The sequence below is a fragment of the Rhinopithecus roxellana genome, chromosome 1 (genome assembly GCF_007565055.1).
Source record: "Rhinopithecus roxellana isolate Shanxi Qingling chromosome 1, ASM756505v1, whole genome shotgun sequence".
Taxonomy (NCBI): Eukaryota; Metazoa; Chordata; class Mammalia; order Primates; family Cercopithecidae; genus Rhinopithecus; species Rhinopithecus roxellana.
The window spans coordinates 100,286,860-100,302,630 of NC_044549.1; the positions used below are offsets into that span (position 1 = coordinate 100,286,860).

Genomic DNA, 15,771 nt, shown 5'->3' on the forward strand with positions numbered 1-15,771 from the left:
TTCACAAATCATTACTTAGTAACATGGGAAGTGTTTTTTTGTTGGGGTTCCACTCCTGTCAATGATTTCCTTACAAGCTATGTCTTTACTGCCTTCTAATGGAAAATGCCATGACAAAGTGGTGCATAACCTGAGCTGAGCATAGTACCTTATCCTTTTAGCCACTGTCATTGATCTCACAGGGTGGCACATGACCTAAGCTTGGCCAGTCTTCTCTGGACTGAAGTTGGTAAATGAAAGATCGCTTTTATCTTAGGTTACATGCCTTTAGAAATGCAAACCTGCAAACACCAGTTTTCCTGCTCCTGGCCTCATGGAGGAGACCCATTTGTAGTATAAGAAAATGACACCCACAAGCAGAGAGAAATAGAGAAGATGAAAAATCCTGACAATGTACAAGTTCATGGATGGAGTAATTGCTGAGGCCACTCCATACTTCCCAAGGATGTCTTTGTGAACCAATAGAGTCCCCATTCTCTGATCAGATTAGTTTTCATTGAGTTTTGTTACTTGCAACCAGAGAATTAGAAGACTCTGTAAGAAGCATTTGTGGAATAATAGAGAAGGTACAAATAGCTCAGTTTTGTAAAGTTAGGACAGTCTTCATAGAGAAGAAGACAACCAAGCTTTGCCTTTAACAATAAGAAGGGGTTCCACAGGAGGATGAAAAGAAGGACATTTCTGGGAGGCAAAGGAGAATACAGTGCATTTGCATGGAAAATGAAGTAGTATGATATGGGAGACACAAATGAAAAAATAGGCTCAACTAGATCCCAAGGGAGTTTCCTTGATGCTTTATTGCGGAGTTATGGCTTTGTCCTATAAGCAATGATTGGGAAATCATTAGAGGATTTTAAGCAGAGTTATGATATGGTCAGATTAATATTTTAAAAAGATTAAGTGGTCACAATGGTGGGTTGTTGAGGAAAGGGAAGAAAATCAGAGGCCAGATGGGAGGCTACTATAGTAAATCTGACAAGAAATGATGAAGATCTAAACAAGGGCTGTGCACAAGATGGATCTTAGAGTCAAGATAGAGTCTGGAGGATTTGGTGCCTTGTTGAACAGGAATAAGGAAGGAAAGGAGGCAGTCTGAGATAATGCCTTGGCTTCTGACCAAGATAACCAGATGGATGGGTGGAAGCACTGTTAAGCAAGAAGGAATGGCAGGTTCTGGGGGTGAGGATAGATTCCATTAGGCATGACTGATGCCCATGGGACTTCTACTTGGAGATGTCTAATAGACACAAAGAAGGAGTGCTGTGCAGTTCAGCAGTGAAGTCAGAGCTGATAACACAAATTTAGAAATCATTGTTAGGGTAGTGGGGCCAGATGAGGGGCCCAGAAAATCCAGAAAAAGTAGTATTACCTTCTAAAAGAGCCCTAGATAGGTATTTTTTATGCTGATTTAATTTATCCTTCAACTGCAGTTCAATATTACAACAGATGCAAAATATTAACATCTTCATCTTATCAGTATAATAATAGCCAATGTGAAACACAAACTACTTATTCTCTTTTAGGGTGAAATGAATGTTACCAATTTATTTATCTACTTGCCCAGATATCTATCTTTTAATTTAACTAACCTTCCTTCCTTCCTTCCTTCCTTCCTTCCTTCCTTCCTTCCTTCCTTCCTTCCTTCCTTCCTTCCTTCCTTCCTTCCTTCCTTCCTTCCTTTCTTCCTCCCTCCCTCCCTCCCTTCCTTCCTTCTTTCCCTCCCTCCCTCCTTCCTTTTCTCTTTCTCTTTCTCTCTTTCATGGTATCCTCATTCACTCCTAAGGTTGCTCTGATACTTGCCTCCTTTACTTTTTATTTTTTATTTTTTTGCTCTGGTAACTATACTCAAGTGGCTTTCCTAAGTGCACATACATTACTCCAAAAGCACTCAGGTTGATAATGCAGAGCCTTGAGAGTCTGCAGAGCTCTAAAGAAGCATACTTTGCGATCAGCCACCTTTCATCTGTTGAGAGCTCTTAATGTTTATTGTTAAGGATGTTCCAGTAGATACAGAGTTGACTTTATAAAAGTCAGCAATAGAAATATTTCCCAAGCTGCTTTTGGGCTTAGCCACCTTCAAACATTTGTTACTCTTTCTTTTTTTTTTCTTTTTCCTTTCACTAGTGAATTTGTGAAAGCTTTTTCAGCTGTTTGCAAGCTTTTCTCAGTGATGAAGGTTAGACAATCATGCACTCCAAATACAGCATAGCTACTTCTTTCTCCCTTAAAAACCTGGGTTTAAAGAGAAATAAAGATGTCTTTGAGGGAGATAATTAACTGAAAGCCAGGAGACCTGGGTTCTAATATCAGCATTTTCTGTTAGAGTTTATGGTCTTGGATTGTTATTTAAGGTCTTCGTGTTTTAGTTTCTGCATCTGAAAAGGGTCTGCCTCTCAGCAGGTTATTGTGAGAACAAACACTCAGCCTATATAGAAATGCTTGGGATTTGTCAGCAAGCCCCTGAAAGAACATGTGACACCATGCTTAGCTCAACTGACCAAAAGTCACCTGTATCCATTCTGTTTGTGAGAATAAAAGTTGTTGAATGAAAACACTTAGCTCAGTGCTTGGCACATAGTAGGTATTCAGTAAAATTGTACTTATCGGTGCTTTCCTTCTTCCATTCCTTCCTTCTTCACTCCCTTCTTGCCTTCCTCTTTTTACACCTTCTTTCCTAAGATGCTTTTAGTCTTTGTTGACTTGTTTAGACTTGTTTCAGAACAATCTTTAATTTTCAGAAGAGAGACCTTATTTAATATTCTGGGATAATTGTTTTTTGTAATAATACAAAACTAGAAATAGGACCATGTCATCTTGCTTTAGGAGATATTTATGTTGTATTATTTTAGAGAACAAACGAGCAAAGCTCAACTGTTACAGACAGAAAGGAAAGTCAAAGGCCTAGAGCCTTGAAAATATTCTGATTAGGGAAGCTCATGGTGGCCACAGCCACAGTGATTAAAGGATTGGTGGTTCAGACTTGACTTGAGCTGCTTTCCCAATAATTTAGCACTGATGGAGGCAAGAGGTTGCGTAAGGCTTATACTTCCTCCTAGAAGGACTCTGGTTTATCTGATTTCTTTAAATGCCTGTATTTTCTCTCCCTTGACAATACAGAGTAATTTGTGATTCTAATGTTATTACACATTCTTTCAAGTTTTTAAAAACAGGCATGTTGTTATTAATAAGGAGAGATGTTTGGAGTACTCTCCAATAAATTAGTCATCAAGATGTCCTGAATGGAGGTAATTTTGTGTCGATGATCTTGAATATCTTTTTGCTTCAGAGCAGAATTTAAACTGCTTTAAGTGATAGAAGCTTTGCTATGTATCCGTCTCCTGAAGTCTCCCCTTCTAACCCACTGCCCCCAACACAGACTAAAAAGTGTCAAACATACTCAGCTACAACTGTTGGCCTCATACGGATTAAGCCTCTATGGCTTACATTTTATTTTGTCAAGAAAAGGAAATAATATAAGAACCCTCTTATATAGAAAAGGGATTTTACATTTTATCAGTTTCAAATGATGGAATGTTTTCTTTCTTTTTTTTTTTTTTTTTTTTGAGACGGAGTCTGGCTCTGTCACCCAGGCTGGAGTGCAGTGGCCCGATCACAGCTCACTGCAAGCTCCGCCTCCCGGGTTTACGCCATTCTCCTGCCTCAGCCTCCCGAGTAGCTGGGACTACAGGCGCCCGCCACCGCGCCCGGCTAGTTTTTTGTATTTTTTAGTAGAGACGGGGTTTCACCGTGTTAGCCAGGATGGTCTCGATCTCCTGACCTCCTGATCTGCCGGTCTCGGCCTCCCAAAGTGCTGGGATTACAGGCTTTAGCCACCGCGCCCGGCCTGAAATGTTTTCTTTAATATATGAATAAATAACAATGTAGGAATTTGAGCCCTGCAAGCCCAATCAGGTCATTGGGCACTTTTTCCCCAGTCCCCAGAGGAAGAGAATATTCGAGGCAGGCAGATTATGAAGGGCTGACTGATACATGGCCAGGAGCCAAGACTTCCAGAAGGCTCAGGGGAACCTGCCAGAGGCCACTGGCCCGGACACCACAGTCTGCCTGAGCTGGGAAGCCCTAGGCTGTTGCAGAGCTGTTCTTACCAATCTTCCCTCCTTCCTACCCCCAGGCTTTTTTCTAGACATTGAGAAAAATACCTTCAGTGAAGCCCTGGAACTCTCAGGCACCCCATTTCCGTATTTTCCTGAGATGATTCCACAGGCAAGTGGAGACCACGTCATTGCGCCAACCCCTACAGAAGAAAAAACTGAGAAAGTTACTTGTGCAAGTTGGGATCAAAAGTTGGGGGGGGGGGGGCAGTGGTGTTTAAATAGAATTTGGTAGGTTGTAGGGAAAAGCTGTCCAGATAAATGAGTCAATATCGGCATGCATTTTTTCCATTACAATTTAGGAGCTTACAAATTGTGTTTCATTTTTTCATCAACCAATTAAACATGGACTGTCAGTTCTTGGGAGCACATATAAGAAAGCCTGAAAAATGTGTCTCATCCATGAATTTTTGTTGTCCATTGAGTGCCCAACATAGTGCCTGGTACACAGCAGGAGCACACACCTGGTACACAGTAAGCACTCAATAAGTGAAAGCAATAATAACAATTGTTGTTGAATTTTTATCTTTATCTCCTTTTCCCAGAATTTTCCTGCTCATATGAACCTCTATTTTTTAGGAAGAAAATTATCTCTGGAAACTTTTGATAAGTAAGCCTGAAAATGTGGCTTATTCCTCTTTTCCTAATGTCTAAATTTCCTGGGTATATGTTATATATACATTTTTCCCCTCTCTCTGAAGGCATTAGTTCTATCTACACAAAGTGATAGTGCCCTACTTACTAGTTGTTGAATTTCCCATTTCTAACTCAGTGCCAGGGCTAGGGTATTAGATACAGATGTATATATCCACGATGTTTTTGAAAGGTAGTCATTGTTTACTCGAGCAAGCACCAATGAAAAATGAATTTATTCATTGGTTGTTCCCTCTATTTAGTATGCATTTTTTGAACACCTGCTGAGTACAGCTGAAACACCAGTCACAATTTACAACTCTGCTTGGCTTTCATCAGTGATACCTTGTAGACTAGGTGCAGATTCTGCTACATTTTGATTCTGCTACAATCTCTGGAATTCATGGTTCTTACAATGTCTGTGTTAATTAGGGACATTTAGGAAAGCATTTCAGTAACACTGTTTTTATTTCTTCCCGCCCTCAATCAGTGATCTTTCTCTTGTTAAAAATACCCAGTAGCTTTTATTTTGAAGATTACCTATTTTGTGGTAGAGCTCTGGCAGCTGGACCTCCACTTTCTCTCTCTGGAAAAGATGGTACTCAGCTTGTTCACAGACTGGTGGGATCATATTGAACTGTCTTGCTACAGAGTAGGCTTCCTAGGGAGGAATGAGATTACAACTGAATTTATAGCGATGAGAAATGAGGCTTCGCTGTAATTTGTATGCATGAGAAATGTTTACTTTGGTGAAATCAGTACAAACCAAAAAACATGTAGGATGCCAAATAATAAGCAAATTTGTCACCACCAATTTCACTAAGGGCAATATGAAATGTAGGAAACCCTTATTAATTCTTTGGGAAGGTTTGGATTGAGTTAAGTCCAGGGCAAATTAGTCAAAGTGTGAATTATACACTATGATAAAGAAAATGTAGTTTAACTATTTTTAAGTTCCTAAAGAAATAAGACTTAGATTAACATATAAAAGTATATGTAACTAGCTTGGTATAAACAGTGTAGTTAATACAGTTTTTTATAAGAAAACTAGAATACCCTGTTAATATATCTCAATAGCTGTGAAATTCACTTTGCCTTCTTGCCACCAGAGAACACTCTATTCTCTGTTGTATTCTGAATGGATGAGCTCCGGCTCCAACATCCATCTCTATAATGATGGAATTGATTCTAGAATTCCAGTACCATAGTGATTGTGAGAAAAGTTTGCAAAAGATCTTGCAATTTATGCATGGCATCTGAAAAGCAATAATAAGGTACTCAATAACCATTTAAAAGTAGAAATTAAATTACCATGATCTCCATAGCACTCCACCTCGAGGTGCCCCAGTACATCGCCATGCCTTGGTTTATCACATGTGTCATGGCTCGGACAATTTCTATGGGAGGTCAAACAGACAACATTTCATGAATTCATCTACTTTTCAAAGTTATGTGATTTTTACCCCTCTAGCCAAAGCTTAGAAGCTTAATGCAGTTATTTGTTTGATTAATAAAATTAGTCTAATATTGGTGACAACATTATTGTCTGACACGAAATATTGATGGTTTGGAGGCTGATGGTACTTTTAGGTAAACTGACATTCCATTTTCCATTTGCAGCAACAACACTAAATTATATTGAAAATATAATGACCACTTAAAGTTCTTCCTTTACTTTTATTGCTTGATGATTCCTGGCCTAATAAAGAATACATGATTCACCTTTTTAAGAGCCTGGGTACCTTCCTCATTAAAGTGAGAAGTAAGAGAAGGCATCTGCTTTGACTTTGCAGAATGTAAGGTCATTGAGGGTGAAAGGCTTGTCTCTGTATATTGGACTTGCAGAGCATGATTGCACACAGAATGGGTCTCTAAGAGAGGTGACTCAACAACAATGTGTTTAGCAGAAAGATAAACATATTAAATGCTGAACAAACAGCTGAAGCCACAGTGGCTTACAGCTTGCAATGACACACCCTGTCCTTGATCACTTTGAACCAAATTTTGTCCTAAGACACCCACATAATTGATTTCATTGGGGCCTGTTTGTGGTCCCACCCGGTGTGCTCATCAGCCTCATGCAGCTCAACATCACATTTCCTAAACAGGAAAATTAATCCCTTCCCCAGAGGATGGAGCTGAGCAAATCCTCTTGGCACCAGCCAGATGTGTTGCAGAACAAGAGAGCGTGGAGACCCTCAGGTTTAATGCAGTTAAAATTTACAGACAGGGTTGGATTTATTCCTCAAAGCAGGTCAGTTAAACACTCAGGATGCCAGGTCACTTGACATTTTCAAAGGGTCACATGCCTTGGGCTTTTCTATTTCTCAGTAATACCAGTCAGTTAAATGCCCTTCAAAAGAACCAAATCCTTGTCTCAAAGTAGAGTTGCAGTAGATGTATTCTTTATTATTATTATTATTTCTCATGAGCAGGCACTGTCTAAATTGATAGGGAACAGGATTTGAATGAAATGGCCAGAGTCAGGGTCTTAGCTTCTTTGCTTGTTTGGCTTGTGTAAATTATTTTTAATCGCCCTTGATTTCTTTGTTTGGAAGATGGGAATGCTTTCATTCACCATTGTGTGTCCAACAGAGATAAAAGCCGGCTTTACAAGCAAACGTTTTCTTTCTTGGAGAAAGACTCTAGAATATCAAATTATTGCCCAGCAACTAAAACTATGAAGTTCATTCTCCATTTATAAAACATATGATTGAAAAAGTGTAAGGAACCGCTTTTCTTCTCTTTTACTGTACAAATGGAGATGCGTGCCTATGATAAACATTTCTAAAAGTTGAAAACAATGATATGAATCTCCGCCCCAGATGAATTTTCTCTTTGGATGTCTCCATCACTGCACCAGCTCCCTTTCCCTTCACATCCCGTGTCATTCAGAGCTGGGAGTTCAGTCAATCAACAGTATCTATTAGGTGTCTGCTGTCCTGGGTGCTGGAGATACTGTGGTGAATCAAACATGCTGGTAAACATAGAAGAAGTTAACAGTGAATAAACTGGACCTGGCCTCTCCCTTAACTGTGTCTCCACCATCAAGTAAGACAGGTACGGAGTGCTGACAGGTGGCTTGGGCACATGGGAGTCCTTGACAAGAGCAGTGAAGATGGAGTGGAAGTTGTGACTCTTCTTGCGCACTCATTCAGTTATACAACACACAGGTATTACAAGCTTAATATTTGCCAGTCACTGTGCTGGTTGCTGGGTTCATCTGTGAGTAAAACAGACACAAACTTCCTGGACTCAGAGAGTTTCAAGTTGAGTGGGAGAGATGGAGAGGTAAATAAGTAAGTCATTATAAAATGTAAAGTGTTATAAAGAAAACAACATAGGGGACTGGGACAGGAAATGAAAGAGAAAACGTATTTAGTGGAGTAAGGAAGGTCTCACTAAAGAGCAATCATGTTTAGGCATAAAAAAGCAAAAAGGAGCCATCCACATGAAGAACAGTGGAAGAGCATTCGAGGCAGATGGTATAGTACGTGCCTAGGCCCTGAGGAAGGACAGAGCTTAGCGAGTCCCAGCAATGGGAGGGAAGGAGGACAGGGGTGCAAGATAAAGTTGGCAGAGGGCAAACCATGTCATTTGTATGTTATTCAAGGTTTAATGAAGCCATTAACATTTTATCAGGTAAGGGGATGGTAGAATATAGTTTGCATTTGAGAACACTGTCTCTATGCTGTGGAGAATCATTAGTAACAGGGAGGACTGGAGGAAGTAGGAAAAGCTTGAGGAAGGTATTACTGTATTCTAGGCAGGAGATGAGGGTAATTTGTAATAGGGTGGTGGTGGCAAACATAGAGAGAGGTGGATATATTCAAAATATAAGTTGAAGGCAGAATCCACAATACTTACAGATGGACGGGGTGTGGTGAGGGAAAGGGAGGAATTAAAGCTGTTTCCCAGATATCTGGTTGTTTACAGAGATAAGGGAGACCCAAGGAGGAACATGTTTGGGAGAAAAATCAAGGGTTCTTCTTTGGACATGCGAAAAATGGAGATGCATGTGAGATACAAAAGGGGAGATGTTGAGCGGATATTTAATAGTTGGATAAATAAGACACTGAACAATCTGGGTCGGAGGTGGTATATACATTTATTAGTTACCAATCTGTTTATATTTAAATTTATGAAAATGGATGAGCCTTGTAAGGAAAGTCTGTAGAGAGAAAAGAGAAGAGGTTCTGATGGCCAGCCCAGGGGTTAGAGACAGGACCCATGCAGGATGCTGGGTAGGAGGGGCCAGCCAGAGGGGCAGGAAGGAAGCTGGCACACAGGGATGTGTCAGAGCAAGAGCAGAGGGCACTTCAAGAGGGAGCTGTGCCCACAGGGTGGAATGCCACAGACATTCAGGTCAGAACAGCCCCAAACAGTATCCACTGGTTTTGGCCACATGTAGGGAGACCACTGCAGACCGTGAGAAGAGCAGCTTCAGTGTCAGTGATGTGATGGGATCAAGCAAGGCTGGAGCCATTGGAGCCACTCAGTGGAAGAATGAGTGGAAGAAGGAGAGACCTTAAAGACAATGCATTCAATAAGTTTGGAAGAGAAATGGGACACGAGCTGAAGGGATATTCAGGGTCACAGGACATTAAGAGTAAGCCTGTGTGCCATTTGGAGTGACCTAGGAAGAGGGAATTATTGATGAAATGGACTGGGGGCTGGGAAGGAAGAGGGAGGGAGACTTGATAAAGGGAGAGGGAGGAGGGGCAGAGCCCCCAGAGGTGGGAAGGACACTTCTGTCAAGATGATGGGACCCAGGGAGGTTTGTAGAACTCATCATGGGAAGACATGGGAGCACCTGTTTGATGAATTCTAGTCTCAATAAACCGTGAACCAAGTGTACAAGGAGGCGTGAGATGTGTAGGAGAAATGAGAAAAATGTGAGGAGAGCCTCTGCAAGGCACTCCAATGGCCAGGTCTTTTTGTTGCTGGTAGTTTTTTTCCTCACTGTTTAGCTTTTGACTCTGAAGAGAAAAGCTTGGTGGAATTGGGAAAAGAGAACTGTGTGAGTTCTTGTCCTGGAAGGAGGCTCCAATATCAAAGGCAGGGAGAAATTGCAGGAGAACCAAGAGGCTGCAGTTCTGGAGATTCATGTTGCCATGAATTAAAATTCTATTCTATTTCAGAGAAAAATTCGTTTAGCTTACTAACAGGAAAGAACCATACTGATGGCTGAGGTGGGTTTTTACATGATTTGAATAATTAAGAACACTAGAGGGCAGCATTGCTGAAAGGAAAAATCAACTGTCTTCTAGATACTGTTGTTTTAAGTGTTTAACATGGAGATGCATTTTAAAAGCCTCCCAGGCAGAATAACAATTCTGAGTGGGGAAAGGATGTTAGAAAGGTAGTTTAGTGCACCGCGTCAGCTGCCTCTGGGAAAAGAGACTCAGACAAATGTGATTAAACCTGACAACCCAGTACTGAATGTGACTCTCCCGCTCTGGACTCCTTCCCGAGTCTTCTAGAAGCCTTAACCCCAGTGGTTCGCAACTCCGACTGCATATTAGAAACACCTGGAGTGGGGGCTTTGCAACTACCCATGCCCAGGCTCCACTGAAATTCTATTATATTAGAATCTCTTGTGGGTGAGGCCCCAGCATCGGTGATAATTTAAAAACTCATCCCAGATGATGATTCTCGTGTGCAGCCAGGTTTAGAACCAACGCACTTGTCTACACCAATGGTCTCGGGGTGTAGCTTCTGGACTAGCAGCAGCAGCAGCAGCACCTGGAAACTTGTTACAAATGCAAATCCCAGGGCCTCACCCCAGACCTAGTAAATTACAGAGTCTGCATTTGTGTTTTAAGTAGCCTTTCAAGTAATGCTGATAACACACTGCTTTATACTATTCCCAAGCAAGCCATTTCAATGGGTACGAACGTCTTCCTACATTTCCGCTTTTGCTTTTTTATCTAATCCAAGTGCTTCATGCTATAATCTTTAGTTATTTGCCTTAGTACATAAGCAAAGAGCTAGTATGATATCTATGCTCTCTCTCTCTCTCTCTCTCTCTGCTATGAATCAGAACCACCTGGGAAGTTTGATAAAAATGCTGAGGTCCAGGTCCTAGCCTCCTTCAATGAGCCAGGGCCTTTGCATTATTTTCATTAGCTCTCAATCACAAACTTTTAGAAAAACTGACTAAACTATTGAAAGACTTTGTGAAGTCCTCCCTCTGCACTCCTTTCCAAGTTGAAATAATCATTATTCTTTAACCTAGTGGTGCCTCCCCAGGGCTCACCCGCCGCAGGCAGCTCTCGCACATACTCCCTGTATCCTTAGCACACAAGTGGCTCCCTATAAATGCTGCAGGTCCATTTTGTTTCCTTGAGTACTGAATTTCCTTCTGTAAATTGAGAAATGATATGGATGTTGTGAAATTCTTTCAAAGCTTGACATGGGATAATGGGTGTAGAATAATTTGTGAATTTGAAACAGTAACACAAACTGAAAATGGCCCAGGTTTCTTCTCAAGTAGGCCCAGATTCTAACATTTTGGGGACAGTTGTTTCAGTAATGTAGGCCATCCATGTTTTTAAAAATATGCATTTTATGTCAAAGAAATTAATACAACTATTTGTTCTGAGTGAAAACAATTTTGGTTGATCAATATTTTAATTTTCTAAATTGGATCAGATGCCACAAGTGGTAGCTCACATTAAACTTTTTTTCCTGCAGAATGTTCCCTAGAACTTTGAAAGTTGTAAGCAAATAGTTGTACTGCATGAACAATAAGCCATAGGAGTAAAGATAAAAATATCTTTATTAGAAATGAGTGTTTTAATCATATAAAATGTACTCAAATTAATCTGGCCATAGAGACAAAAAGACAAAAGCAAAAGAAACCTTAGAGGTAATCCAGTGCAGTTTCTTCTTCTTCTAAATGAGGAAACAAGTTAGGAGTGAAGTTTTTAGGCATAATTAAAAGCTTGAATATTATTAACAATTATAAATATTTTAAATATGCTTGCAAAATGCTGAGAAAAACATGCAAAATAATAATTGTATTATTTAGTGGAATTACATGTTAATTTTGTTCTTAATTTTTCACATTTCCAGTAAATATGTGTTATACTTTTATGTAAAAAAGAAAGATTATCTAACAAGCAAAGGCACCACTTTAAACACTAACATGTTATATATTTAACCAAATGAAATTGCTATTTTTAGAGCCCCATAATAGTTTAATATTGGCAGTATCCTATGGTTCAACCCAGATGATATCAGATTTTTTTTTTTAAGAGGCAAGGATCAAGATGGAGGCTAGAACACTGGTATAATGCAAGAATTTGGTTTCATCAGAGGAATTGCTGTTAACACTAATAAAAAATAGGCCTAGACCTAGGCACAATTTTTACTTCAGGTCAGCTTTTGTGATTTATCTACCTTAAGTTGTTTATTTATTTATTTAACTTCAGAAGCTTGTGGTGGTGGTGGTTTATAATTCTGCTTCTTTGAAGCTTAGAGGAATCCTCTTGAATCTTGATCAGTCCTTCATCTTCTGAGCTGTGGAGAATCCTCTCAGCTTGATGCCTGGAGATAGAGGACTACCATTCTTCAGAGGATTGGAAACTTATAATCATAAATGAAATGATGTCATCCTTAGTATGGATCATGAGTCACATGTCTTAAAGGTTTGCTGGCTGTCTAAGGACAGCCTGGTTCCATTTGCCTTACAGAGCATGTACTAGGATGCAGGAGACATTGGTTTTTTTGGCCCCATCACAGTCACTAACCTTTGACATCTCTTTGTCCTTGCTGAGATCTCAGTTTCTTCAATGCAAATGAGCAGATTGATCTTAATTAAGCATATACTTAATCTTGACAATAATTGTTTAGGTGGAAATATTGGAATCCCATTTTGTTGAGGAAGAACCTGAGACTCAGAAAGATAAAATCACTTGTGCCGGGTCTCAGCAGATAGTCTACAGACCCTGTCTAGCTTTGAAGTTCTGTGATCGGTCATCGTGAGAGGCTCTGTGCATAGTACATTGAGGGAGAAGATGGTTTTGGGAGAGAAAACTAACAGGGAATTTACTTAATTCACCTCATTGTGTGTTTGTGAACATGTGATGCCTTGTGTGGTTATATCCATCCATCCCTTTGCATTTAATACACAGATGGCTATAGTTCATGATGAGTATAAATGACTTGGGAAATATGAGCTCTCTCTCTCCCCCCACCCCCCCCTTTTTTTTTTTTTTGAAGAAAGACTAAAATCTGATGACTCTTTGAAAAGAGAGGCAAAAAAGGGCTGGTGTCTGCATCTGATCTGTCAAAGCTTAAAGAAAGAGTAGTCTTCACAGGGCAGTTTGTAGGGAATATGCTTTCTGGATCAGGGCACTGGCCAAACTGATTCTGAATCAGAACAGAACAGATTCAAGAGACTAGAAAGGAATTCACACACTGAGCCAAGTCAATAAAACCTCTTCTATCTGGAAATATTGAACCTTCTTCAAAACTCTGGCCCAAGAATGGAGCTTTATGTCTCTGAAGGCAATGCATCTTCCTCCACCCTGTAGCTACCCTGAGAGAACCCTCCCTAAAGAGCTCATGGTCCTCAACCTCTCCTCTCTGTCACACACTGGTTTTCCCTGACTCTAGACAGTTTGAAGTGAGACTTTGATATTGCCCAAATATGATTTCAGAACCTTATTCTAAAATGTGAAATAGGTTATTGAAATGGGACACTTTTAGTCTCACCTTTAGCTCAAGTCCAAAGGCTCTGAACAGCAACTGTTGTTTTTAAGTACCCCTGAGTTCCAAAGTGAAGCACTAGACCACCTATGCAGGAGACCATGGTGAAAAATGGTCATCTTTAGCCCAGTCTTCACCTTGAAACAAATAAATGACTGAAAAAAACCTTTTTAGAACTGATCAATAAATTCAATAAGGTTGCAGAACACAAAATCAACATATGAGAATCAGTACCATTTCTATACAATAACAACAAACTAGCTGAAAAAGAAATCATGAAAGCAATCATTTACAATAGCCACAAAAAATTAAATACCAAGTGGTATGGTTTGGATGTTTGTCCTCTCCAAATCTCATGTTGAAATGTGATTCCCAATGTTGGAGGTGGAACCACGTGGGAAGTGACTGGATCATTGAGTGGATCCCTCATGAACGGTTTGGCATCATCTCCTTGGTGATAAGAGAGTTCTCACTCACTCAATTCACATGAGAACTGGTTGTTTAAAAGAGTCTGGGATCTCCTTTTTCTCTCTCTCTTGCTCTCTCTAGCCTTGTAATATACCCCCCTCCCCACTTAGCCTTCCACCATGATTGTAAGCTCCCTGAGGCCCTCACCAGAAGCAGATGCCAGCACCATGCTTTCTGTACAACCTGCAGCACCATGAGCCAATTAAACCTCTTTTCTTTATAAATTACCTAGCCTCAGGTATTTCTTTATAGCAATGCAAAAATGGCATAATACACCTAGAAATAAATTTAAGAAGGTAAAAACATCTCTACAATTATGAAACTCTGATGAAAGAAATGGAAGAGAACACAGAAAAAATAGGAAGACATCTCATGTTCACAAACTGGAAGAGTTAATACTGTTAAAATGACTCTACTACCCAAAGCAATCTATACATTCAATGTAATCCCTATCAAAATTCCAATTACATTCTTTGCAGAAATAGAGAATACGATCCTAAAATTTATATGGAACCACAAAAGACCCAGAATAGCCAAAGCAATCTTGAGCAAAAAGAACAAAGCTTGAGATATCACACTACCTGACCTGAAAATATACTACAAAGATATAGTAACTAAAACAGTGTGATACTGGCATAAAAACAGACACACAGATCAATGGAATAGACTAGAAATAAATTCACATATTTACAGCCAACAGATTTTTGACAAAGGTTCCAGGAACATTCACTGGGGGAAAGGGAAGTCTCTTCAATAAATAGTTCTGGGGAAACTGGATATCCATGTGCAGAAAAATGAAACTATATTCCTATTTCCCATCATGTACGAAAATCAACTCAAAATGGACTAAAGACCCAAATGTAAGACCTGACCTGAGGGTATGAAACTACTAGAAGAAAACAGGGGAAATGCTTCAGGAAATTGGTCTGGACAAAGATTTTATGGGAAAGACCTCAAAAACACAAGCAACAAAAACAAAAATAGACAAGTGGAATTATATTAAACTAAAAAGCTTCTGCACAGCAAAGGAAGTAACCAACAGTGTAAAGAGACAACCTACAGAATGGGAGAAAATATTTGTGAATTATTCATCTAACAAGGGATTAATTTTCAGAACATACAAGGAACTCAAACAACTCAGCAGCAAAAGAAAAAAAAAAAAACCCAAATAATCCAATTTAAAAATGGGCAAATGATCTGAATAAATATTCCTCCAAAGAAGACATACAATTGGCCAACAAGGAAGACCCTGTCGCAAAAAGAACAAAAACAAGGCATAAGATACCATCTCACCCATTGGACTGGCTGCCATCAAAAAGACAAAAAAAAAAAAAAAAGCTGGCAAGAATGTGGAGAAAAGGAAAATCATATGCTGTTGGTAGGAATGTACATTAGTACAGCTATTATGCAGAATAGTATGGAGGTTTCTCAAAAAACTAGAACTAGAACTGCCATATGATCCATCAGTTTCACTACTAATTATACATCCAAAGAAAAGAAAATCATATGTTGAAGAGGTATCTGCACTCTCATGTTTATTGCAGCACAATTCACACTAGCAAAGATATGGAATCAACCTAAGTGTTCGTCAACAGATGAAATGATAAAGGAAATGCAGTATAGATACACAATGGAATATTATTCAGCCATAAAAAACAATTAAATACTGTAATTTGTGGCAACATGGATAAGCCTGGTGGACATTATATTAAGTGAAATAAGCCAGGTGCAGAAAGATAAATACTCATATTTATCCCACTCATATGTGGAAGCTAAATCAGTTAATCTCATAGAAGCAGAGAAAAGAATAGTGGTAACTAGAGGCTGGGATGAGTGGGAGGGA

General features: G+C 39.6%; 1 protein-coding gene across 3 annotated transcripts in view; it reads right to left on the reverse strand.

The window, feature by feature from the left end:
* KCNAB1 (potassium voltage-gated channel subfamily A member regulatory beta subunit 1) overlaps positions 1 to 15,771 on the reverse strand; it is a 419,409-nt gene that overhangs the window by 18,573 nt on the left and 385,065 nt on the right. For all 3 annotated transcript variants that reach the window (XM_010365898.2, XM_010365897.2, XM_010365901.2), the window contains 3 exons: positions 6,057 to 6,142; positions 5,286 to 5,406; positions 4,161 to 4,255 (listed from right to left, as the gene is read on the reverse strand). In XM_010365898.2, the coding sequence (XP_010364200.1) occupies positions 4,161 to 4,255; positions 5,286 to 5,406; positions 6,057 to 6,142 (302 nt within the window). The remainder of the gene's footprint in view (positions 1 to 4,160; positions 4,256 to 5,285; positions 5,407 to 6,056; positions 6,143 to 15,771) is intronic.